This window comes from Balaenoptera physalus, assembly GCF_965194825.1.
Source record: "Balaenoptera physalus genome assembly, chromosome: 4".
NCBI lineage: Eukaryota > Metazoa > Chordata > Mammalia > Artiodactyla > Balaenopteridae > Balaenoptera > Balaenoptera physalus.
Window position 1 is genome coordinate 143982636 of NC_138891.1, and position 26174 is coordinate 144008809.

The 26174-nt window shown below is 52.9% G+C and overlaps 1 protein-coding gene across 4 annotated transcripts in view; it reads right to left on the reverse strand.

The window, feature by feature from the left end:
- The window catches only part of CBS (cystathionine beta-synthase), a 30683-nt gene extending 17194 nt beyond the window's left edge, over positions 1–13489 (reverse strand). Inside the window, exons 1-8 of one of the 4 annotated variants that reach the window (XM_082460698.1) lie at positions 13344–13489; positions 9420–9636; positions 6073–6179; positions 3946–4080; positions 2499–2578; positions 2269–2403; positions 1660–1729; positions 299–390 (exon numbers count right to left, since the gene is read on the reverse strand). In XM_082460698.1, the coding sequence (XP_082316824.1) occupies positions 299–390; positions 1660–1729; positions 2269–2403; positions 2499–2578; positions 3946–4080; positions 6073–6179; positions 9420–9628 (828 nt within the window). In that variant the 5' untranslated portion in view covers positions 9629–9636; positions 13344–13489. The other 3 variants (XM_082460695.1, XM_082460696.1, XM_082460697.1) reach the window with 3 other exon arrangements.
- Positions 13490–26174: the final 12685 nt, after the last annotated feature.

Sequence of the window (26174 nt, forward strand, 5' to 3'; positions counted from 1 at the left end):
GAGGCCACCCAAATGGACTCTCCCACCCCCAGCTCATCTGGGCGTCCAGGTTGCTGGGTCCTTTATCTCCCGGGCAGGCACAGGTATACCCCACCAATATAAGGTGCAAGGCCGTCTACGCAGAAGTGTCAGAAATGGGAACTTCCAGCTCTAAAGCAGAGGCCACTCTGTGGGCCCAAGGCCAAGGAGCCTGACAGTTAAGCCTCCAGCTGCAGTTCAGGCCGCAGGTGGGAAACGCGCACACGTCCAGGCCCACCTCTCCTGGGCGGGGCAGGGTGGCGCCCTCGCAGCCCCTCACCTGGCATCCAGGGCACTTCTCCTTCAGCTTCCTGGCGATGCCCGTGATGGTGCCCCCCGTGCCCGCCGACGCCACCAGCATGTCCAGCCTCCCTGACAGGGGAGAAGGCATGTCAGGGAGAACATCCTCAGGCAGGAGCGGCCGACCCCCACTCTTTTTTTTTTTGAGCATCTTTATTGGAGTATAATTGCTTTACAATGGTGTGTTAGCTTCTGCTTGGCCCTCCACTCTTAATAAGAAGCAAGAAGGTCCTCAACCACAACGAAGGCAAGTTATCAAAAAGGGCAAAAGCAAACCTGTTCTCAAATTTAAAGCCTCTCATCGCAGTCCTTCATCTTTAAGGCGCAGTCACAGTAACAGGGCCCCAGGGAGCCCCATTTAAGGCTAAACGGCAGCCAGTCCCTGAAATCCCTATTTGTCGTGAATCGTGCACGAGGTGACTTCCTGCAGGAGGTGGGCCCCAGCTGGCTGAGGGCTGAGCCCAGGGAGGCTCTTCACAAGCTTTCTTAAGCTGTTTGGTTCAGACGACGTGGAAAAGTGAACTGAATTATCAAAGGAACCAGAATAAGCCGCTCAGCTTGGCTCAGACGTCGTCCGGGCTCTCTCAGTGCCCGGTGGCCAGCTCAGGCACCTGCAGACAAGTCAGTGCGGGCACCCGTGCCGAGGCAGAAAGGCTGTTTTTACCAAATGAGAGGATTCTCACACATAAAACCTGGGCGAGCAAATGCCTGGACTTTGCTGCCTGGCTCCCGGGCACGGAACGAGGGCACTGAAGCTAACGCCAGGCTCCAAACAGGAAGCCAGGGGTGCCAAGCCCCTGGCAACTCTTCCCGAAGACCTCTTAGGGAAACAGCCCGTCAGAAAACATCGCAACCCCCTTGGCCTTGGCACCAACTGTGCGGAGAGGTTCCAAGCAGCCTCATGTCTGTACAGAGTAAGCTAATTGCAGATGCCACCACCCCAGTTCTGAAGATGAGAAAACCCCAATGTTGAATTCAGTGCCCAGGCTGGGGCTTGAGGCCAAGTGCCGTTCAGCAACGTGAAGCCCCAGCTGTGAGCCTAGCACCAGCCTGGGACACCCTCGTTCCCTGCACTCAAGAGCTCCTACAGGTCTAGAGGAAAGGCTGCTAGGTAAACAAATACACCACATGATATGTTTGGTGCTATAGGAGAGGCACGGGCAAAGTCCAAGAGGGCACAACAGAGGGAGGAAACCGCTCTAGGGAAATGCTCTAGAAAGCACTTCACGGAGAGGGGACATTTGAGCTGGGTTTTGAAGGATTAATAGGAGTTTACGAAGGAGCGGGTAAGTGACTTGTACACTCCCAGTCAAGATGGAAAGCAGGGTTAGAAGTATACACCGTCACACTGCTGCAGGATCTCCTCGGCCGTGATGTCGTAGTGAGCGAGAGGGTTGCTGGCATTGCGATACTGCAAGGAAAGAGAGCAAAGGAGTCGTGTTGAAGTCAAGGCACAGAACCGGCAGCAGCCACAGGGCACCAGGCAAGCAGCTCAGTGCAAGCCAGAGAGGATCCCGGCAGCTCAGGGAATGGCCCGGGCACCTCAACAGACACCAAGCATGAAAACCAGCTCTCCAGAAGATGCGATTTCTGAATTAACCCAGATGGGGAGTGAGTGACAAAGAAGAGCTTCCAGTCAAAAGGTCTGCGTGTATTTTATGCCTGCAGAGAGCTTCCAGGGTCCTCTGCAAAGGGCATTCCAGCGCGCTGAGCTGAGCCCTCGAAGGCGGCACGCAGACAGCAGAGCCAAAGGCTTGGCCGGCCCTGCCGGCCACACACTGGGCTGGGAGGAGCCAGTGACCGCGTCCCAGTGCGTCGGTCACTCTGCAGCCTCTGCTCCTGCTGCAGATGTGACACCACCCCCAAGCCCCCGACAGACATCCCCCAGGGAAGGCCCCACTTGGTCCCAAGCCTCTGGGCACACACTGGCCCCCAGGGCCCGGCCCTCACCTGGTCCAGGATGTGAGAATTGGGGATCTCGTTCCTCAGCCTCCAGGCCACGCCCACATGTGACTCAGGGGAGTCGAATCTGGCGTTGGTGGGCGTCCTCACGATCTCAGCCCCCAGGGCACGCAGGATGTCCACCTGCAGAGGTACGTGGTGGCCTTCACCTCCCCACCGGGCCTGTAGCGCAGGGGCAGCGGGCCGGGGAGATGCCCCACCCCTGCCCACCCGCCTACCTTCTCAGTGCTCATCTTCTCGGGCATCACGATGATGCAATGGTAGCCCTTCACCGCGGCGGCCAGGGCCAGCCCGATCCCTGGGGACAGCACATGCAGTGAGAGGGGGCCACGGTGCCCCCGAGACCCCGCTTCCAGCCCCAAAGGCCCAGGGGAGAGGGCGCTGCAAAAATGCCCTACGTCATCCCCTTCTGCCCTCAAATGAGGGGATAAGAGGAGAATGTGGAGGCACAGATAAAAAGGCAAGTGTGCCCAGAGAAAAAAGCAGGGTGCCCACCATGAACCCCAATTCCTCCAGCTCTTACTGGGCGCCTGGGAGGTGACAATAGCAGCAGACGTTGTGGCGCCCGCGTGTTCCCGTCCCCAGCCCCACCACGGGCCCGGGGCACAGGCCCGGGCCGGACGCCTCCTCCCTGGTTCCAAAGGGGTCAGGGCCGCTGCCCAGGGCTGAGGGGAAGGGCCACCCCAGTTAGTCTGAAGACAGAACGTGGAGCCAGAGAGGAGGGTTCTGGAGCCTCAAGATCTCCCGTAGTTTGGCCCACTCGGCTTCGGACCTGCTTGGGACCCACGACCCCTTTCTGGGTTTGGATGGGAATGTCTGTCCTGTGCCTGGCCTGCCACTGTGCTTTGGAAACACATAACTTGTCCGGTTTGAAGATTCACAGCTGGAGAGGAATTTTGCTTCAGGAGGAATCGAGCCTCAGGTCTCATCCACCTCTGATTTAGGTGATCCTTAGATGAGACTTAACGTCGGTGCTGGAATGGGTTCAGACTTTGGGGGGCTGTTGGGATGGGGGTGAATATACTTTGCCTTCGAGAAGGACATGAATTCTGGGGGCCAGAGGGTGGACTGTTATGGGCAGAACTGTGTCTCTCCAAAATTCATCTGTTTAAGTCCCACCCTGCAGCCCCCCTCAGAATGTGACTCTAACTGGAGATGGGTCTTTGAAGAGGAGATTAAGGTTAACCGAGGTCACATGGGTGGGCCCTAACCCCACATGTCTGGTGTCCTCATAAGAGAGGAGATCAGGACACAGACACACACAGAGGGACGCGTGTGAGGACACAGGGAGAAGATCCCGGGAGAGAGGCCTCAGGAGGAACCAGCCCTGCTCACACCTGGTCTCAGTTGTCCAGCCTCCAGACTGTGAGATAATAAACGTCTGTTGATTAAGCCGCCCGGGCTGTGGGATTTATTACCGCAGCCATAGGAAACTAGGACAGATTTTCACTACAAGGTGTAGTTGCCCACATAACAGACTCCCACATCACCAATGCAGCTGGGACGGCAAGACATCAGAGAAAGCTGGGCTCAGTCACACACCTGCACACAGGCATCAGGTGCCGAGCAAAGTGCGTGGAGGGAAGGGAAGGGCCAGCCGGACAGGCCAGCGCGTGCAGCCATGGGTCACCCGGGCCGGCAGCTCTGGCCCGCGGCAGTGCCCACCTGTGTTCCCCGATGTCGGCTCGATGATGGTGTCCCCAGGCTTCAGGGTCCCCTCGCGCTCAGCATCCTCAATCATTCGCAGGCTGATGCGGTCCTTCACGCTCCCACCCGCGTTGAAGAACTCGCACTTGGCCACTGGAGCCAGAGACGCATCATGAGAGAGGAAGAGGCCCCCGACCGCTAAGGGATGCCGGCCGTGCCGACCCCTCCCCAGCACCCAATACGCCCAGGATGCAGGGACAAGCTTCAGTGGTCCTGAAAATCATCGCCTGTCCACTGCCACCTCCCACACCTGACGTGGGTGCCGGTGCTCGCCCACGGGAGCGTCTGCCACCTGCCCATCCCACCCCCCATGGACCACGTGGCAACTCCAAGTGTATGAGACAGAGGAGCCTAAGGGGCCCCGCCAACTGGATGGACGGAGCAGAGCCAGCCCCGTGAGGCAGCACAGCCCCAAAGAGACTTGCTGGGCGTGCAGGGGGCGGCCGACCGAAGCCCAGGCTTAAATCAGGGCAGACAGCCCCGCCGTACCCAGCGGACCATGGCAGACGACCTGATGTCCTGAAGCCACAGCTCGCCCGTCACACCCCCAGACCAGGACCCACACACCTTCCATACCCGCCTCCCACCATCTTCCCCACCTGGCAGATACGATGTCCTCTCCTGTGCCTAAGCCTCTGCGTCTGCTCTTCTTTCCTTGGGGGAGGACTCCCTCCCACCTCTTAAAAATATGCAGTGTTCGTAAAAGGGGGAGAGATGGCACCAAATGTGACTGAAGGACCAGGCCGGCCTGCAGCACCCACAAAATGAGCTCCTCCTGCTTGGTCCTGGTTTCTGAAGTCCACAACCATACACAGGCTTTCTCCCCTAAGACCCAGGGAGGCCCCTGCCGGGACAGTCAAGGATGGGCTCGTGAATGTCTGACCGCTGAGGAGCCCTGCACCCCAGACTCTTGTAGGCCACACACTTGAATTACTTGTTAGAAAATTCTAATGAGCCCATGGGAAAGCCAACAGAGATGCAGGGATTCAAGCTGATCAGCCGTGGGCAAGCCAAGTGACCAATCTGAGGCTCGGTTTTTCCATCTGTAAAATGGACACAGTAAAACCTACTACAGGGGCTCCTGCCAAGTTGAAGCGCACGCAGCAGGCCCATGCCTACGGGGTACTGGTTACTGGTCTCTATTATCTGACGGAGGAGCACAGAGCAGACGATAGCTCTCCTGGGCTGTTCTGATACACCCCCAGCAGCGCCTGGGAGTGTGTACTGCTCGTTGCTTATGAGAGAATTCTTCACCAGAGGGGTGCGCGGGAAGCCTCTGATGGTGACGCCTCTGGGGTGAATCGACCACGTGGCCTCGGACCCTCCCCTAGGAGGTGTGGACCCCCACGCTCTGCCCTCCCCAGCTCTCTCTGCCCCAGCAGCACTGGGCCTGGTCCCCGCCAGGGCCTCTGCACCTGTCACTTCCTCTGGGACAAGGCTGACATCTACCTGGGCTCCGAGCCCGGGAGAACAGTGGAGGTGAAGAAAGCCCCCCACCCTCTTGTGTTCCTGGGAACAGCCTCCTGCAAAGAAGCCCCTTCTCCATAGGACTTGGATAAGACTCTCAGGTGATCCCCCTGTGTACCAGACACGGCCCCCAAATCCCCACTCTGTGTCTCATAAGTGAGACGCGAACTGTCTGTCTGAGCACCGGGGCAGCCAGTTCCTGCCGGGCTGATGGCTGGGACCCTCATCACAAAAACCGCCCCGGCTCTCACGTCAGCCCACCCCACCCACGGCATGTCTGCCCCTCCCTACGAGAGTCCGAGACCGAAGGGCGCCGCTCCGCTCCCGGGATCGGGCCTCCCTCTCCTGCAGTGGCCGGGTCAGAGCACCTTCCTTCCTGGCTCGGGTTCTGCCCCCGACAGCTGCCCGGACACGCTTCCCTCCACAATTCAGGCCTCGGCTCACAGGCCACGGCCTCCCTTCCAGCGGCTCCGGAGAGGCCTCGCTCACCCTCCAGCGGCCCGCCCTGTCCCGTGTGCTTCCCGACCTCACCTGATGGGGTCCAACACCCCTCCCCCAGGGTCTGAGGGGCCCACCTGCACCCCAGGCCTGCAAGCCGCGCACGAAGCCGGTACTCACGGAGCTCACACTTCAGGCCGAAGTTCCTCCCGATCTTGTTGACCCTCACCATCGGGGTATCCCCAATTTTCTTCAGGATGTCTGGCAAGATTTTGGGAGATTTTGCCCTAAAACAGAGGAGTCCACGATTACTCAGAGAAACAAAATGGTACCAGCCTTGGCAGTCCAGCACATTCTTTTAAATAAATCAAGAAGTAAATCAAAGAACTGCCTTTCATGAGGATCTGGGTGGCAATTACACAAATCTACATTTGGTAAAAGGTCACACACATGTGCACGGGCAAGTACACCTCAAAACCTATGAAAATGAATGCAATTTAGTGAACAGCTGCACCAACGTTTCCGGGGTTTGAAAACGCACTGTGGTAACAGACGGTATCAGTGGGCAGCTGGGCGAACGTCCCCACGACCTCTCTGTATGATTTTTGCAACTTCATTTGAGTGTTATTTCCAAATAAAAAAGTTAAAACAAACAAACACTGACTTCAAAACAACATCACGTCCTGGTCCACCTTTTTAGGTTTTTTTTTTTTTTTTTTTTTTGGCATACGGGATCAAACCCATGCCCCCTGCATTGGAAGGCGGAGTCATAGCCACTGGACCACCAGGGAAGTCCCGATCTTTTTAGGTTTTTGATCTTCAATTCACCTCCTCTCTCAGCACCTGCCTCCTGGGATACCTCCCTTCCTTTTCTTCGATGAAAAAACTGGTGGGGACCCCTGGACAGAGACCCCCTCAGACTGTCTGGCCACCGGGCAGTGACAGTGACTGCAAAGAGCCCACCCAGGCACCTGGCATCACTCAGAGCGTCTGGCACAGGTGGCAGGAAGCCTGATACTCAGACCAAAGAACAAAGGCCTCTGGCTGGTCATCTCTTGTGCTTGGGGCTAAGGTCAGGCGAATTCCCAGGTGGGCCTCCAGGCTCAGAACGGGATTTGCTTCTCATGGGCCAACTGTCCCCCTTCACATTTGAGTGACTGGCCCCCTCCCAGTGGTTCTTCCAGCTGAGAAGCTGGTGACAGGTGACAGGAAGGTGTGGGACAGCCCAGCCGCTGCTCAGCTGTGTGCACGCCGTGATGCCTGCGTTTCCTGAGTGGCCCCCACGTTGTTGCCTCCATCCTCATCCTCAGGGACCAACTATTCATCCCGGAATATGCAAAACTGACGTGAGCTCCAAGAAACTCAATGGCTTCCTACACCCTGGATTTCTCAGGCGCCATCCCCACGGCTCTCACGCTTGCGTGAGCCGCGGTCCCCACTGCAGGGACCCACTAACCATGTAGATTCCTCTCCTCTCCCAAGTTGGTGAGCCAGCTCCCCAGGAATGCTGCCTTCCGCCCCGGGGCCCAGACAGGCAGCAACATGGCCTGGCTGGAGCCCAACTGCACCCTCCAAGGTGACACGGACGCCCCGAGCCACCCCAGAGGCAGGCTTGGCCAAGAGAGGTGCGGAAGTCGGGGTGAGGGGAGAGCCCGGGCAGGGGCAAAGGGCTCCTGACCCCAGACTTGGAGGGAGACCAAGCTCTAGGGGCGACCTCGGGGTTGACTTATTAACTAGTTAAAGCCAAGGCAGGAGGGGTAAACACCTGGGAAGGACCGGAGGGCGGCTGAGTCATCCACCCCCAGCAGAGGTTGCAGCGGCCTGAGAAGGGGGAGGCCCGGCCCGCCCCCCGCCCCCGGGCAGGGGATGGTGGGCCAGCGGAGAACTCAGGGTTCCTGACTCAGTACCAGGCCCTGGGGGGCCAGAAAGTCACCTGGGAAGCTTGCCTGAGGTGATCGGGGCCGGGGCCTGGGGAGGGGATTTAACACCTTATCTCAGCTGCTTTCCCTGTGACAGCCCAGGAGGCTTCTGGGAGCAGAGCCCTATAGCCCCCTGGAATAACCTGAAAGCCCTCGCCTGGCAGGGTGCCTGGCTCTGCTTCCCCTCCGCAGCCCCTCCCCTCCCTCTGCTGCTCCCACTCTGTTCCTCGTTCTAAGCCCACCCTGCCTGGGAACCGTCTGGAACCCCTTCCCCAGATACCCACAGGGCTGGCACCTCCTGCCCATCCAGGTACCGGCTCTGAGGTCTCCCCAGGCCGCCCCGCCACGTCACCTGTCTCATCAGCTCTGTGCTCTCACCACCGGGATCGCCTAGGCTGCCTCGTCCCGGGACCCGGGTCCAGTGTCCTGATAGCGGGGGAGCCCCGGAGCCTCAGGCCCGAGCCCAGCTCCTCAGAACCTGAACTGGGACAAGCGGTTTCAGGATGGGACAGCAACCCCGCCAGGGCGTTTTAGGAGGGTTAGGCCACCACGTGAAGTGCACGTGTGATGCCAGGTTGAAGCCTGGATGGGATGGTGTCCCAGCCACCCCAGGCCCAGTGAGAAGCTCACAGAGCCATTTCACCCCCTGCTCTGCTTTGTTCTGGAAGCAGGGACTCATGCCCTATGGCCGGCGGCCAACTTGGCCTCCTGAGCTCCCAGAATCGAGGTATGTTTAACGCTGGGAGCTTCTGGGTTTGTAAATGTTACTTCGGTCCATTGGCCCCAGTGAGAAGCGCACCCCCTCCCCCTCCCCAGTTCTGAATCGGAAATCAATAATCATAAACGTTGGTACAGCAGTGTATGAGGAATAAGAACCGAACATCCAAAAGGCATGTTCTTCTGACTCATTTGCTGTACTTCTGGGAGATAACGCTAAGGAAATAAAGATAATCCTAAGATTCAGTGAACTCAGTTTGAGTTTCATGATGGGTCAGGGATTGTTCCCTTTTTTTTTTTCTTTTTTTTCCTTTCCCACTGATTGATCTCCTGCACCTAGAACAGGGCACAAATGTAGTAGGTGCTGTGACTAAATGAATTGCATTTTCCACTGCAGTTATTCATAATGAGATCACTGCAGACACATGAATACCCAAGAGAGGGCTTAAAGTCGTGGTTTATTCATCCAACAGCCTCAGTCCAACCACAAAGACCCCACTACAGAAAAATATTTCACGGCCTGGAGTTAAGCAGAGAAGGGCAGGCATGGTCCTAATTACAAGAGTGTGCACCCGGACGGATCTGGATCAGAAACCTCCCCCCTACCTGTCACTCAGAGCGTGGGACCTGGGCACATCCCTTTATTTATTGAGCATCTGCTCTTGGGAGGCACTGAACTAGGTGCTGCGTTACAGCACAAACAAGCCTTGGCCTCTCTGAGCCTTGGGGGACTCAGCTATAAAATACCTCCCACCCCAGCTCACCATCCATCCAGAGTGACTGCAAGGGAAGGCGGGGATGGGGTGGTGGTTCACACCCCAGGTCCATATGGCTACCTGGCTTCAGGTAACAAACTCTCCCCCCCACCTTATGATCATAAAGGGGACTCACAGAGCAGTGTGGTGATGTGGAGAGTTGGTGGCAGGCCTGCCCAGCTGCCAGGAGCACCTGCTCGGGGCATCGGGACGGATCCACAGGACCTCCTTGTCCTCCTTGTCTTCCGGAGGCTCCTTTTCCAGGCTCCCTTTCCCCAGGTGTGCCCCTGAGAGGTGGGGGCACCCTGCAGACCTCTCTTCTGCTTGGGGTGTCTCAGAAGGCATGGTGGGATCTGTCAAAGGCAAGGGGAAGAGATGCCGTCAGTTCGGGCCGTTTCCAAACACCTGCAGGAGAGCCTGCTTCTCTGTTGCCTGTCCTGGGAATCCTGCTCGCCCAGCCCCCTCTGGGTGTGGAGCTCCATTCACTCAAGTAGCTTGGCAGGAAAAGTCATAACTACGCAGGCAGCAGCTGCTGTGGACAACATCTGGACAGTTTCTCAAAGGGTTAAGCATACAACTACCGTGTGACCCAGCAATTCCACCCCTACGCATATAGCCAAAAAAAATGGAAACATACAGTATTTGCCCACTGCATTCATAAACCGCAATAGCAAAAACCTGGAAACAAACCAAGTGTCCATCAGCGGATGAATGGATAAACAAAATGTGGTTTACCCATACAGTGGAATAGTATTTGGCCATGAAAAAAGAATGAGGTTTTAAAATCTTCTCAACATGTGAGTGCATGCACACACACAGAGACACACACACACACAGAAACTATGTAGAGGTGATGAATGTTGTTCATCTTGATAGCTTGATTGTGGTGTCTTTTCATAATGTATACATAAATCAAAACATCAAGTTGTACACCTTAAATATATATATGACTTTTATATATCAAAGATATCTCAATAAAGTTGTTTTAAGAAGACTACATTTAGGGACTCCCCTGGTGGTCCAGGGGTTAAGACTCTGCGCTTCCAATGCAGGGGGCCCAGGTTCGATACCTGGTCAGGGAACTAGATCCCGCATTCCACAATGAAGATCCTGCATGCTGCAACTAAGACCTGGAGCAGCCAAATAAATAAATATATATATCTTAAAAGACTACATTTATATGATGGAAATAATAAGAGGAAGATGAAGATGATAATAAATATATTTTTACCCTAAAAAAAAGGAATGAAACATTCTGCTAAGTCAAATAAGCCAGACCAAGAAGAATATTGCATGACTCTACCTATATGAGGTACCTAGAATAGGCAAATCAGAGAGACATGAAGCGGAATAGAGATTCCCAAGAGCAGGGGGAGGGGAGTCACTGTTTAATGGGTACAGAGTTATGATGAAAAAGTTTGGGGTACAGATAATAGTGATGGTTGCACAACATTGTGAATGTGTGTATTGCTACTGAATTTTACACTTATGAATGGTTAAAATAAACAGTATATTACGTGTATTTTATCAAATTTTAAAAATCTCATGGAACCTTAAAATAGATGACAAAAAAAAAAAAAAAAGAAAGAAAGAAAGAAAGGAAAGGGAATGGGCACACTCAAAGAAGAGGCTGCAGCCCTGCCCAGCTCCTTCTGGTGACAATGAGCGGACGCCCACCTCTCATCTTCAGAAACCAGGACTGAACTCAGCCGCTCGGCTGCCTCCCTGCGATTTCCCACACTGAACAGAGGACCGGTCCACGGCCGGCGCGGAGCCATCACTCACCAGGCTGATGACCGAACACTCAACACGGCTCCAACTCCGTAAGGAGCAGTGAAAACTAAATGGAATGAGGTGTCCTGGATGGAATCCCAGAACAGAAAAGGGTATTAGGGGAAACTAAGGAAATCTGAATAAGTAGGGACTTTAGTTAACCATAATGTTCATTAACTGTAAAAATCGTTAAGATGGTAATAATAGGGGGAACGGTGTGTGAGGGGGGAGGTACGTGAGAACTCTGCTCTCTTCTCAATTTTTCTGCAAATCTAAAGCTCCCCCCACCACCACCAAGTCTCTGGAGCCCTGTGGGTTTGGAAGGTCCCTGCGAGGAGCTCAAGGTAGGGGATGTGGCTCGGGGCGACCTCTGAGTGCAGCCCTCACCACTCCTCCGGGAAGCTGGAGGGACCCCAGCCCCCAGCCTTGCTCCTCTGCTCCCCAGGACATTTCGGAAGGCAGTTTGCTGTGAAAAGGTCGGGTGGCCCAGGCGGAACTGGGCTGAAGGTGCAAAGGGCCCCCTCACTTGGAGGTGCACATGGAGGCTCGTGGACCCGCTGGATTTCTCCTCGGGAGCGGCCCCATCCGGGTACCGCCGCCATCAGCAAGGGCAGAGGGCGCCCCAGCTGGTTCCCTGTCTCCCAGCGCAGGGCCAGGTGCAGACCAGCACCCAGCAGGTCGCCCCAGATGCCCAGGCCGGAGCCTGCGCGCAAGGGAAGCGGAGACCCACCCCCACCCTTGGCAATCACATCCGTTTCAAATCCACGAGGCCCGCGGCGCACGGCTTTCCGGGAGAAACCAGCCTCCCAGCCGATCTGCCCCCAAACGTGCCTAGAGCAGAGGTTCCTTCAAGTCTTTGGATCAGCAAGTACTTTTTCAGGCTCTCAGTTCCCCTCGTGAAACCACGCAGGGACGTCCCGCGTCCTTCTTCCACCTTTCAAAAAGCCCCCGAGGTAAGCGGAACACTGCCTTCGCTCCGCGGTGCGCCCGCGGTAGGTGGTTCTTCCGTCGTGCAGAAGCGCCCCTGTCGTAGACCTCTCTCCCCACCAGAGGCCGACAGGCCGGCAGCCCCCTGGCCAGGACACCCCGCAGACCGGCCCGGCAGACGCAGGCAGCCCTGCGCCTCCTATGTGGCGACTTGCCTCGCCTGTAGCGACCTCCCGAAAGGTAAGGGGCTGCTGGGAACTCAAATCGAGACCGACAGAGTCTCCGTAGAACCCACAGGCACTCGGCGGGACCCTCGCTGGGCGACCCGGGTTCGAACCCGCGGATTCAGTCCAGCGCAGCCCGTCTCAGCTCCCGGCGGGCACAGCGCCCCGCGGGCACAGCGCCCCGCGCGCCGACACACGTGCGTGCTGGGAAGGCGGGCTCCCCTGGCGCGGTCCTGCTGGCTCCTGCCGCACCTCAAACCACAAGACCCTCCTGGGGTCACGCCCCCCGCCCCCCCCCCCCCCAGCACCCTGCACGCGCGCAACACTCGGCCCAAGGGGGCCAGTTAGGGCCAAGGGTGAGGAAGGTAGTAAACTCCCGTTTCAAAGGGAGACTTTTCAGGCGGGAAATTGAGACCCTACAGAGGATCTGGAGACCGCCCGGTCACCCGGCCTTTAGGAGGGGCTTTTGGGGATACCGTCTGGGATAAACACCCCCAGGTAACCCCTGGGAGGCTCCCGCTCCTCCCCCACTACCCCCACCCCGTTCTCCAGCTCAGCCATCCGCCTTGCCTAGGGCTCGAAGTCGGGGTCTCAGGGCACCCTCCCCCATCCCCTTAGTACGTGCTGGAGGCAGGGCCCTGTTTGCCCTGCGCGCCCGGCGCTCCCTCCCCTCGCGGGCAGCCACCTCCCGTGCAGCCTACGCAACTACATCAATATTTTACACCCCGCCCCCCCCCCCCACTCCACAGAACTGGCAAAAAAGAGCAATTTTCGAGACAACCATTTCCCATCCAAATTGCAGCGAAAAATCAATGATGGCACCATTAGAGAGCATCTTCCGAAAGTCTCAGCTCGACGCCCCCCGGCTCGCGCCCCCTGCCGTCCCCTCCGCAGCCGCAGGAGTTGGAGTGGAGGCCCTGGGCCACGTGGGCGCGGAACCCCCAGCTTCAGGACAGTCTGGACTCGCGATAAGGGAAGGGTCCGGGACGCGGGGGGCGCGGGACCAGCTCCGCGGCTGGCAGATGTAGATGATGCAACGCCGGCCCAGCGGTTGCCGAGGCGGGGACCCCGTCCCAGACCCCGGCCAGATCCCTCCGCCTAGGGGTGGGGCGAGTCTCGGTCCGGCAAGTGCTCACCTGGACCGAGACCGGGAAAAAGCGGCGGGCTGGGCGCGTCCGGGAGCGGCGAGCGGTGACCCGGAAAGCGCAACCCCGGGGCTGGGTGGCACCCCGGGGACCGGGCGGCCAGAGTGGAAGGAAGGCGATTGGCCGAGAGGAGGGGGCGGGGGCCGGCTTCCGGCCAATCCCGAGTTGCGGATCGCGGGGCACCACCTCTCTCGTACCCGCCTCTCGCCACGCCCACTCCGCCACGCCCCCATCCCTCCCCCACTGCCGCACCTTGGGTCAAGACCCCACCCCCATCACCTACTCTCTTTTCACGCAGCCGTGGGCCGGTGGCCTCTGTCCCCTCTTCCCCCCTCACTCCCGGGACCCCCGCACGCTCCGCCTACCCCTACCCTCTCCCCACGCCCCGCCCCGGGACCCCAACCAGAACCGCGCATCCAGGGGTGTGCGAACACTCTGCACCCAATGTCCCGATTCTGTTTTACTTGGGTAAATCCTTGCTCTGCGGGAGTGTAATAAATAAATATTGACTGGTGAGTTTAAAACGTGCGGTCTGGAGAGAGGAAGGACTTGGAAGGCCCTGAGGATAAGCCTCAGCACGCATCCCGCCTGCTGGGTCCCCTCACGCAGGCCCCGGTCCCGCGACCACCGGACACGGTTCTGTCTGGTCGCGGGACCCCAGGGGGCTGAAAGCTGCGGGCGGGCCCAGCGCGCAGACAGTAGGCGCTCTGCACCTGGGCTTCGGATCCACCCCGGCGGGTTTGTCCCGACTTATTTCCTGCCCCTCACGGTCCGAGGGCCCAGCATACACAGTGCTTCGCCGGCCGAGGCCCGCTGTCTGCCCAGCCCGGTGACCGCTCCCATCAGGGAGGGAACCTGAGCGCACGTGGACATGGCCAGAAGCCACAAAGCCGCTGCGAGCCGGGCTGCCGGCAGGCTCTCACCAGTCACGGGCGCCAAAGGCTGACGGCCAGGACGGCCCTGGCCGCTGGGAAGGCCACCGCTAATAACAATATTCCAGACTGGGTGCTCTCGACTTTTAAAGAGCCTGGCTGCCTCTTGAGGTTCCCGAGCTGAATGGAGAATCCCTGACCCTTGAGTTTCTCCTGCACTGTAGTGACTAAGTGAAAGGCAGAGCCGCCAGGCTTGGGCAGACATACAGGATGGAGTTACTTGGCCCAGCACCCAACTGTTTAGTGCGCTGGCCACGTGCCCGCATTGCTCCCAGCACTGCATGGGAAACAGAGGAAGCTCAGACAAAAGCTCTGCGCCTGTGGGGCTGCTGTTCTAGGGGAGGGGGCTCAACAGACATCACTTCATAAAAAACCTTCCACTAATGAGACTGATAATAAAGAATGATACAGCGGGGAATGGAGAAAGACAGGAGTGGGAGAGTCCTAGATCAGGTGGTCAGAGGTCTCTGCGGACAGGTGACCCTTGAGCAGAGAGCTTAGGAACCACATCTTGTCCTGGAGAAGGATGTCCCCGGCTGAAGTTAGCCAGTGCGAAGGCCTGGGGCAGGACCAAGGCAGGGTGTCCGGGGAAGCAGGGAAGGTCACTGTGGCCGGAGCGGAAGCAGGTGCGGTCAGAGGTGGGAGGGGAGGCGGAGTCCAGGCCACGATCCGGACTTTAGCCTCAATGACCTGCGGCGCTTGGGAGGGTTTCCAGTGGGGAGTTTTTGATTATGCTCCGAATTACTTTATCTTGGCATAATTTCAGACTGCCACAAAAGTGGCAAGAATAGTATAAGAATTCCCAGATACTCACAGATTCCCAGATGTTAAACTTTTACTAACCCCTGAATCTTTGAGTGTGATCTTACTTGGAAATAGGGTCTTTGAGGATATAATCAACTTAAGATGAGGTCATAGTGAATAAAGAGGGGAGCTCTAAATCCAATATGACTGGTGTCCTTATAAGAGGGAAATTTGGACACACACCCACAGAGGGGAGATGGCCATGTGAAGACAGAGGCAGAGACCAGAGTCATCCAGGCACAAGACAAGAACACAGGCAACCACCAGGAGCTAGAGAGGCAGGAATGACCCCCCGCCAGAGCCCTCAGAGGGAGCAAGGCCCTGCGACACCTTGATTTTGGACTTCTGGACTCAGAACTGTGAGAGACAATGAATTTGTGTTGTTTTAAAAGGCAAGCATAAAAATTTTTTTTTAAATTTTGACGTAATTTCAGAATGTCAGAAAAGTGGCAAAAATAGTATAAAGAATTTCCAGGTGCCCTTCATCCAGATTTTCCAAATGTTAAATTTTTATTATGTTTGCTTTACACTTCTCTCTCTGTGTCTCTCTCTCTTGGATTCTTACATATAAAATATGTATCTAAGTCTCTGTCATCAATTTATCTACCATCTATCTATCTGGTTTTCCTGAATGGTTGAGAGTAAGTTGGAGATACAATGTCCCTTTACCCCCAACTACTTCTGTGTGTATTTCCCAGAAACAAAGAATTGTTTCCTATAACCATAATTCAACTGTCAAAATCAAGAAGTTAAGCTAAAACTGCTTTTAAAAAATTAAATAAAGACTTTAAAAAACAAACAAAAAGTTAACGTCGATACAAAACTATGATCTAACCAACAGACCTTACTCAGTTTGCCAATCATTCCAACAGTGTCCTGCATAGCCAGTCCCTGACCATATGCCACATTCAGTGGCTGAGTCTCTTTAGCTATTCTTTGTATTAAGACATTGACATTTTTTCTTCCTTCCTTCCTCCCTCCTTTTTTTTTTTGGCTGCACTGTGCAGCTTGCGGGATCTTAGTTCCCTGACCAGGGATTGAACAGTGAAAGTGTGGAGTCCTAACCATTGGACTGCCAGGGAATCCCCAGGACACTGACATTTTTGAAGTGTACAGGCCAGGGATTTTGTAGAATGTCCTTGGTTTGGTCTAATTCCACCCAGGGGATGCACTCTGGATGGAGACCACAGGAGTGGTGCTGAGTCAGTGTCTGTGATGTGACAGGGGCACCTGCTGTCTGAGTGTCCCATCACTGGCAAGGTTAACTTTGCCTACTTGCTTGCTCCACTGTAAAGTTACCATTTTCACTCTTATAATTAGTAAGCATCTTATGGGGAGATGCTTTGAAACTATGTAAGTACCCTGTGACTTGTCAAATCTCATCCTCTAATTATAGCTTCCATTGATGATTTGTCTGAGTCAATTTCAATTAAAATGGTTGCCCAGGGGTGGTTTTCTAATTCTATCATTCCTTCTACATTTATTATTTGGCATTCCACTATAAGAGTTTTTCTTCTCCCGCACTCATGCATTCATTCATTTATTTACACCAGTGTGGATTCATAGATTCCTGTTTTAAAAAAACCATACATTCTACCATTGAAAGTGAACAGACCAATGGGTTTTTGCACACAAGCACTAATATTTAGTATTCACAGAGTTGTGCAACCATCACACAATTTTAACATTTGTGTCACTCCAAAAAGAAACCCTGTACCCATTAGCAGCCATACCCCCATCAACGCAGCAGCCATAGGTAAACCACTACTTTGTTTTTATTTATATAAGGTAAACTCATGGATTCTAGCCATACTATATAGGTTATAATCTTTCACTAGCACCTTTTGATGGAAAATGGTCCCAGATCAAGAATCAAGCTGGATCCTGTTGTTACCTGAAAACAGGGTGTGCCTCTTGGTGGGTGTCAAGCCAAAAGACACAACCAAGCCAAAGAGTGGGAGAAGGAAGGATGTATTATTTGCAGCAAGTAAGGAGAACACCGGGGATCCTTCCCAAAGCACTGTATCCCCGAACAGCAAAACTGGGTAAGTTTTAAGCTAAGGGTACATGCATATTCATGAGGGGCTTGGGTGGTATATGCATGTTCATGAGGGGGCTTGGGCAGAGGAGAATTCAGCATAGAATTGGGGCCAAGGTCGACAGAATCCAATCTTTAGTTGATTGAAGCCAGGAGGGTCAACATCATTATCCCATCCTGTACCTGGTGGGGGTCTCAGTTCCTGCAGAACTCAAAGACTGTATCAGACTGTGATGTACATTCCTTGAGGAGGAACTAGGACTCAGTTTTACCAATGAACTATTGTTTCTTTCTTTTAAAAAAAAATTAATTAATTAATTTATTTATCTATTTTTGGCTGCATTGGGTCTTCGTTGCTTCGTGTGGGCTTTCTCTAGTTGCAGTGAGTGGGGGCTACTCTTCGCTGCGGTGTGCGGGCTTCTCATTGTGGTGACTTCTCTTGTTGCGAAGCATGGGCTCTAGGCGCGTGGGCTTCAGTAGTTGTGGCTCGCAGGCTCTAGAACGCAGTGTCAGTAGTTGTGGCGCACTGGCTTAGTTGCTCTGCAGCATGTGGGATCTTCCCAGACCAGGGCTTGAACCCGCATCTCCTGCATTGGCAGGCGGATTCTTAACCACTGTTCCACCAGGGAAGTTTGGAACTATTGTTTCTTGACTGCTTTTGCTGTGTTCCTGCATTCCCTCACTTCCCCAAAGATCATTAATTACTGAGACCTGTTTAAGGGCAAGCACTGTGGCCAAGCTTAGATCACAAAGTGGCTTAGGGGACTTCCCGGGTGGCACAGTGGTTGAGAATCTGCCTGCTAATGCAGGGGACATGGGTTCGATCCCTGGTCAGGGAGGATTCCACGTGCCATGGAGCAACTAAGCCTGTGCACCACAACTACTGAGCCTGCACTCTAGAGCCCGCGAGCCACAACTACTGAGCCTGTATGCCACAACTACTGAAGCCCGTGTGCCCTAGAGCCTGCGCGCTGCAACTACCGAGCCCATGTGCTGCAACTACTGAAGCCCGAGCACCTAGAGCCCGCGCTCCTCAACAAGAGAAGCCACCACAATGAGAAGCCTGCACACCGCAATGAAGAGTAGCCCCCACTCACCACAACTAGAGAAAGCCTGTGTGCAGCAATGAAGACCCAACGCAGCCAAAAAACAAATAAATAAAATAAAAGTTTAAAACAAAAACAAAAACAAAACAAGCAGAAAAAAACAAAGTGGCTTAGGCCAAAAATGGCTTCTCTTGTGTTGAGAAGGCCATGCCTGGTTCTCTTTCTCCGGGGACCCCCTACCCTATCTGCTTGCACGATGGGTCCTTGTTATGGGCTGAACTGTGACCTCCCAAATTCATATGTCAAGTGCCACCCCCCAACACACACCTAAGAATGTAACTATATTTGTGGATAAAGTCTTTAAAGAGGTGATTAAGTGAAAAAGAGGCCTTTAGGGTAACTAAGACTACTTGCCCAAACCTTAGTCAGGCTCATCTGAGCCCTCTTTTCCACTAGCATCCCCCCAAAACACACCTTGTCTTGGGCCCGCCTAGGCCAGTTTTAGCAGGAATCCTGCTAAGTCAGTTTAAAGAGACTGCCCCACCCCATATCTGATCACGCTTGACATCCAATCAAGGTCCCCCCTCCTTTGATGTAGAAGTCCCTGGCCTGCCTTTAGCAAGAACTCTACAAGGTCTGTTTATCAAGAATCTCCCCGCCTTAGGGCTTCCCTGGTGGCGCAGTGGTTAAGAATCTGCCTGCCAGTGCAGGGGACACGGGTTCGATCCCTGGTCCTGGAAGATCCCACATGCCGCGGAGCAACTAAGCACATGCACCGCAACTACTGAGCCTGCGTGCTGCAACTACTGAAGCCCGTGTGCCTAGAGCCCATGCTCTGCAACAAGAGAAGCCACCGCAATAAGAAGCCCGCACACTGCAACAAAGAGTAGCCCCCGCTCGCTGCAACTAGAGAAAGCCCATGTGCAGCAAGCAACGAAGACCCAACACACCCAAAAATAAATTAAAAAAAAAAAAAAGAATCTCCCTGCCTTAATGTCTCCTAGTAGTTTTCCATCCACTGAGCCCTCACTCTGCTCCTCGGCTGCAAATCCCTGGCTTCCTCCTTGTACTTGGAGTTGAGCCCCATCTCTCTCTCCTATTACAATAGTCTCAAATAACGTCTTCTTTACCCTTTTAACAAGTGTCAGAATAATTTTCTTTAACAAGAGTAGGGGCTTGGCTTAAACAACAAACATTTATTTCTCATACTTCTGGAGACTAGAAGTGCAAGATCAAGGCACCAGCCTGGTGACGCCTCTCTTCCTGGCTTGTAGATGTTGGGGGAAGGAGCAGGGGACAAGCTCACTTGCGTCTCTTCTTATAAGGGCACTCACCCCATCACGAGGGCTCCACCTTCACGACCTCATCACCTCCCAAAGGCCCCACCTCCAAATACCATCACATTGGGGTTTTTTTGGTTGGGGCACAGGGGCACAAATATTCAGTCCATAGCAGGCTGGAACCCAATCTGACTGGTGTCCTTATAAGACGGGGAAGGGACACCAGGGATGCACTCACACAGAGGGGAGACCACGTGAGGACAAGGGAGAAAGCGGTCATCTACAAACCAAGGAGAGAGAAACCAATCTTGCGACAACCTGATCTTGGACTTCCAGACAGTGAAAAAATAAATGTCTGTTGTGGAGGAGTTTGCTGTCCCTGCACCCGAGGTCCCTAGGGCCCAGCAAAAGGGCTTGCAGCTCAGGAAGAGGCAGGAGATTGAGGCAGATGAGGGACGTGTGAACTCTCCTGGGGAGGCATGTCTGGGTGGCAGATGGCTGGCTGGCCCCTCCAGTTACAGGGCAGCAGGAGGAAACGGTTCTCATCCACAGGGTGACAAAGCAAACGCAGGAGAAGAGTTAATGGTAGAAGCATTACACAACAATGTAAATCAACTATACTCCAGTAAAATTGGAGTCTCTTTCCACCCCCAGTTCCAGGTCTCAGAGACAATTTATTTGGCCATTTTCATTTTATTTTATTTTATTTATTTATTTATTTTTGGCTGCGTTGGGTCTTCGTTGCTGCACACGGGCTTTCTCTAGTTGTGGCGAGTGGGGGCTACCCTTTGTTGCGGCACGCGGGCTTCTCATTGCGGTGGCTTCTCTTGTTGTGGAGCATGGGCTCTAGGTGCGTGGGCTTCAGTAGTTGTGGCACGCGGGCTCAGCTGTTGTGGCTCGCGGGCTCTAGAGCACAGGCGCACGGGCTTAGTTGCTCCGTGGTATGTGGGAACTTCCTGGACCAGGGCACGAACCCAAGTCCCCTGCATTGGTAGGCGGATTCTTAACCACTATGCCACCAGGGAAGCCCTGGCCATTTTTAAAATGGTATTCATCGCCATAATGTAGACGATATCCTGTATTTCTTTTTCTTGATTTATGAACTTTAGGCCATATCTATTTTAACAATAAAAATAAATGATCTTTCTTATGCCAGTAACTTTTTATATTTGCAACAGTTTTATTGATACAATTCACATACATACAATTCACCCATTTAAAGTGTACAATTCAATGGCTTTTCGTGTATTCACAGAGTTGTGCAGCCATCACCACACACTCAATTTCAGAGCATTCTCATCACCATAGAGAGAAACCCCAACCCCTTAGCCATCACCCCCACACCAATCCTTCCATACCCCCCCCCCCCAGTGTTTGTCCCTGGCCACTACTAATCTACTTTGTCTCTCTAGATATGCCTACTCTGGACATTTCATATAAATGGAATCGTATAGCTTGTGGTCGCTTGTGACTGGCTTCCTTCACGTAGCATGCTTTTCAAGGTTCATCCATGTTGTCACATGTATCAGTACTTTTCTTTTTATTGTCCAATAAAATGCTGTTGTATGGCTATACAATGTTTTATTTATCTATTCATCAGTTGATGGACATTTATGTTGTTTCCACCTTTTGGTTATTATGACTAATGTTGCTATGAATACTCATGTACAACTTTTTGTATGGATATATGTTTTCATTTCTCTTGGATATATACCTAAAAATAGAGTTGCTCAGTCATATGATAATTCTGTGTTTAACCTTTTGAGAAATTGCCAAACTGTTTTCCACACAGCTGCACCATGTTACACTCCCACCGGCAATGTAGGAGGGTTCCAATTTGTTCACCCACTCACAACACTTCCCATCATTCCTTGTTTTGATCCTAGCCATCCTAGGGGGTGTGAAGTGCTATCTGATTGTGGTTTTGATTTGCGTTTCCCTAAGGACAAGTGATGTTGAGCATTTTTCATGTGCTTGTTGGTCATTTGTATATCTTCTTTGGAAAAGTGTCTATTCAGATCCTTTGCCCATTCTTACTTGGGTTGTCTGACTTTTTGTTGTTGAGTTGTGAGAACTCTTTTTATATTCTGGATACTGGACCTTTTATCAGATATATAATTTGCAGATATTTTCTCCCATTCTGTGAGGCATATTTTTCACTTTCTTGATAGTGTCTTTCAATGCACAAAAGTGTTCAGTTTTGATGAACTCCAGTTTATCTATTTTTTCTCCTTTTGTGACTTGCACTTTTGCTGTCATACCTAAGAAACCACTGCCTAATCCAAGCTTGTGAAGATTTACCATGTTGAGTTTTATGGGTTTATATTTAGAGTTTTGATCTACTTTAATTTTTTGCATATGGTGTGAGGTAAGAATCCAACTTCATTCTTTTGCATGTGGATAACTGGTTGTCCCAGCACCATTTGTTAAAGAGATTATTCTTTCCCCATTGACTGGTCTTGACACTCTTGTCAAAACCAATTGACCAGAGATGTTAGGGTTTACTTATGGACCCTCAATTCTAAATATTTCGTTGATCTATACATCTATCCTTATGCCAGTACCACACCATTTTCATTACTGTAACTTTGTACTAACTTTTGAAATCAGGAAGTGCAAGTCTTCCAACTTTGTTCTTCTTTTTCAAGATTGCCTTGGCTATCTGGATTTCCTTGCAATTCCATAAAATTTTAGGATCAGCTTTTCCATTTGCACAAAGAGGCTGTTAGGATTGTGAGAGGGACTGAACTGAATCTGTAGATTGTTTTGGGGGAGTACTGCCATCTTAACAATGTTAAACCTTCCAACCTGTGAACAAAGGATAACTTTCCACTTACTTAGTTTTTCTTTCATTTCTTTGCAATTTTTTTGTAATTTTCAGTGTACAAATCTGGCACTTCCTTGATTAAATTTATTCCTAAGTATTTTATTCTTTTTGATTTGGGGAATAAGTTTTCTAGTTCATGAATGAACATGGGAGGTCTATTTATTTAGCTCTACTCTAGTTTTCCCAGCAATGTTTTGTCAATTTCAGAGTATGTTTTGTACTTAGTAACGGCTTTTTGAAAATTTTTATTTATTTTTTATTTTTAAAAAAATTTTATTGGAGTATAGTTGATTTACATTGTTGTGTTCGTTTCAGGTGTACAGCAAAGTGAATCAGTTATACAAATACATATGTCCACTCTTTTTTAGATTCTTCTCCCATATAGGCCTGTCCTCAGTAACTTCTTACACCACCTGTCAAGTCCTCACCTTGTAAAACAAGCCTATTAGGGCTCCTGGTTATTCCTCTGCTTGTCCTTCTCCACACCACCATGTCCTACCTTCAGCTACTAATAGTGTTACCCCTAATAACAACAACTAACCCTGCTTGAGCACTTACTATGTACGTGCCACTCACTGTTCGAGGAACTTTACCTAACTTTAACTAATGGAATCTTCATAACTATCCTAGGAGGAGAGGTTGGGTGACTTGCCCAAGGTCTGCAGCTAAAGGGGAGCAGAACCAGGATTCGACCCAGGCAGTCGGACGCCTGCATCTCTGCTTTTCTTGCCCGTCTTGCAATGGCAATCAACCCAGCCTTGGGATATGTTAGGTTGACCCACATGAAACTGCTGATGTTTGGCAATTTTTAACCTACAAAAAAATGGCAATTTCATTTGATTCAACTTGTTAAACAAACAAAAAAAAGACCTGGGATTTGAAGCAGGTGCCTGAATGTCTGTTCACCAGATGCAGGTGGGGATTTTCTGAGTTTAAGGCTCTGCTGTGTCAGGTTTGAACACGCTTGCCAAGGAAGCTCCAGCTGGGAGTGAGCCAAGTTCACCTGGATGAGCCTGGCATCTTCTGAGCAAAAGACTGCAGTCTGTCCTGAGATGGGGGCCCCGTTTCAGAGGTGAGAGCTCCTGAGCTCACTCTAACAGTAAGTCCCAAGCGGGGTGGGGGGGCATGGTAGGTCCCCCCGAGACCCATACTGTGCCATCCACGTGAGTCATCCAGCCACCAGGAACCCGCCACCAGGGACGGGTGCAGCTCTTACGTCCCGGGCAGGGAGCTCTCCTGACGGGCCACGTGGACTTGCAGGGCTGTGTTTTCAGGCCCGTCCTGCTGCTCCTGGAACAGGTGCACGGGAAGGCAGCCACCTGGTGGCCTCAGGACTGTTTGGCTGAGAAGCTTCCATTACATAAGTTGCCATAGGAGGAAGAGACCTTGAGCTTCAATGTCTTTGAACTTTATGGGGGCAGGTGATTTCGGCTTTGGACTACCCTCTCTTAGGGATTTGATGTGGGAGGAGGGTTACACTTTCTCAATTCCGGCAGTTTCAGATTGCTGGCTTTGTTCTCATTCGGTCTCCTGCACAGGTACTGGGAAGCCTCCCTGGACAGTGGGACTGAGGCTCAGGGGAGACAGGTGCTAGGGGAGTGAAGTTTCAGCCTTGACCTCAGGGCGGCCCTTGATTACTGCATGGTTCTCACCTGTTCGAAACTTTCTTGGGATGAAGCCAACCGCCCATCCGTGGAACAGGATGGGCAGGGGTATTGGGGACGTGGCCCGTGCGTGACGGAGGGCAGCCTTGAGGGATGAGCCCTCCCCAGCCCACTCTGGACCCCACCCGCCTCCGCCCAGGGAGCTGGGAGAAAGCACTGAGGAATCCTGGGGTGGGGAGTGACGCCCCTTTAGCTCAGTACTGTGTTTCCACAAGGAAGCAGCACCCATCACAGAGCCGCCCCCTCCCCTCTCCTCCCACGCACCCTCCTTCCCAGGAGAGGAGAGTGGCGGTCTGCTCGGCGGAGGCCCTTGACTTGTCCGTTCTCTCCTGACTGCAGGACATTGATCAGTTTAAAAGGTGCGAACCCTGGGGACCAACTCTCCTGGCCCCTCCCCAGGTTGGCACCGGCAGCATCCTGGAGACTGTGCATGTCCTGCGGACACAGGCTGCCCCTCAGGTGGGCTGCCCCAAGGTCAAACCATGGATGGAGGTGGTAGGACGAGTTCTACGGGCCTTAAAACCCACATTCATGTTCTCCAATCAGCTTTATCAGTAGTGAAATTGATAAAGAAAAAAAAAAAAAATCTGCTGAGGTTAAAGCCCGTGGAGGCGACCTAGAACCTTCTCTCTGACCACATCTGACCACCAGCAGGTCCTATGGGCTCTCCTTCATTCTGACTATATGTGAGGCACAGGAGGTACACGGGACTGGAGAACCTGGAAACGGACCCATCTACATGTGTGGTCACCTGATTCAACAGAGGCCCCCTCAGCTCTGCAGGGGAGGTTGTGGCTCTTTCCACAATAAAAGTTGCTGGAGCCATGTGCTAACCCTGTAGAAAAACAAGCACCCCTACACCATACACACAAAACTATCAGAGAGCAATCCTGCGTGTACCCTAAGTGTGCACGCTAAGACAATAAGCTTATGGCGAAGGCAGAATATCAGCAGGAACTCGGGAGCAAAGGTGTGTTAAACAGGACCCAGAAAGCACTGTCCACAGAAGAAATATTGCTGAACTGGACTAGTTACATTGGAAGACATGCGTTCATCCCACCACTGAGAGGGAAAAGGAAGCTCTAGACCGGGATAGGTATTTGCAACCTTCAACAAAGGACTCCGACTGTGTAAAGAAGTGCTAAAAATACACAGGAAAAAGACAAACGACTTGATTTTAAAATGGGCAGAGACTTGAGCAGGTGCTTCACAGAGACATGCAAATGGCCAATGGCACGAAAAGGCACCAACCTCATCCATCCATTGGGGACGTGCCAGGTGAAGCCAGGGACCTGCCAACCTGCCACGGCAGCCACTGGAAGAGCTAGAAGACAAAGGGGACGGAGACCGTCTGTCCCAGACTCAACGGCCCCCAATACCTGCCACAGTCCGAGCTGCCCTCCCCGCCTGCCTGGACCACAGCAGAAGCTTCCACTCTGGTCCCCTTCCAACACCCTGCGGTGAGACACTACTTCAGAAACATGAATCAGAATGTATAATCCTCCTGCTCAAACCCTTCCCACCACTCAGAACGAGCTCCAGGTCCTTGCCGAGCTCACGAGGCCCTGTACAATGCCGCCCTGACTCTCTTTCCCGTGTGCTGTGCCTTGAATGCGCTTTGGAGGATACTGCTGTGCACCCAGCACCCCAGGACCCCTCCCTCTGGCACCCCTCCCACTGCAGTGCTGAGTGGCCTTGTGACTCGCTTTGACCCATGAAGTGTGGAAGGAAGTTCATGCGTCTCTCTGATCAGAGTTGAAGAACCGGCAAAGGGTTTTCCTCTCTCTCTGCGCCGGCGGGCTGGCCACGCTCCATCCAGGTGGGGCTGCCCCACCAGCCGCCCCAGGGAAGATGACGGTGCTGGGAGTCAGAGCAGCTGGCCCTTGGCCGACATGTGGGGTGAGGGGGGATGAGGGCCACGTGTTTCCACAGCACAGCCTAGCGCCAGTCTTTCCTGATCCACGCATGTCCAAGCTCATTCCTGCCTCAGGGAACGTGTCCCCACTGACCCCTCCTCCTCTTCCTCCTTCTGTTCCTCCAGCTGGTCCGTTGTGCCAGTAACATGTATTAACTACTTGATTCATATGCCTCGAGCTGCAAATTTCAAGTCAGCGGCGTCCAAAAACATATTGAATGTTGCAGACAAGCTGAGTCAAAGCAAGGCAAGGCGAAATGCAATGATTGCATTTATATAAAATTCAAAAACAGGCAAAACTGTAATGTTTGGTGAA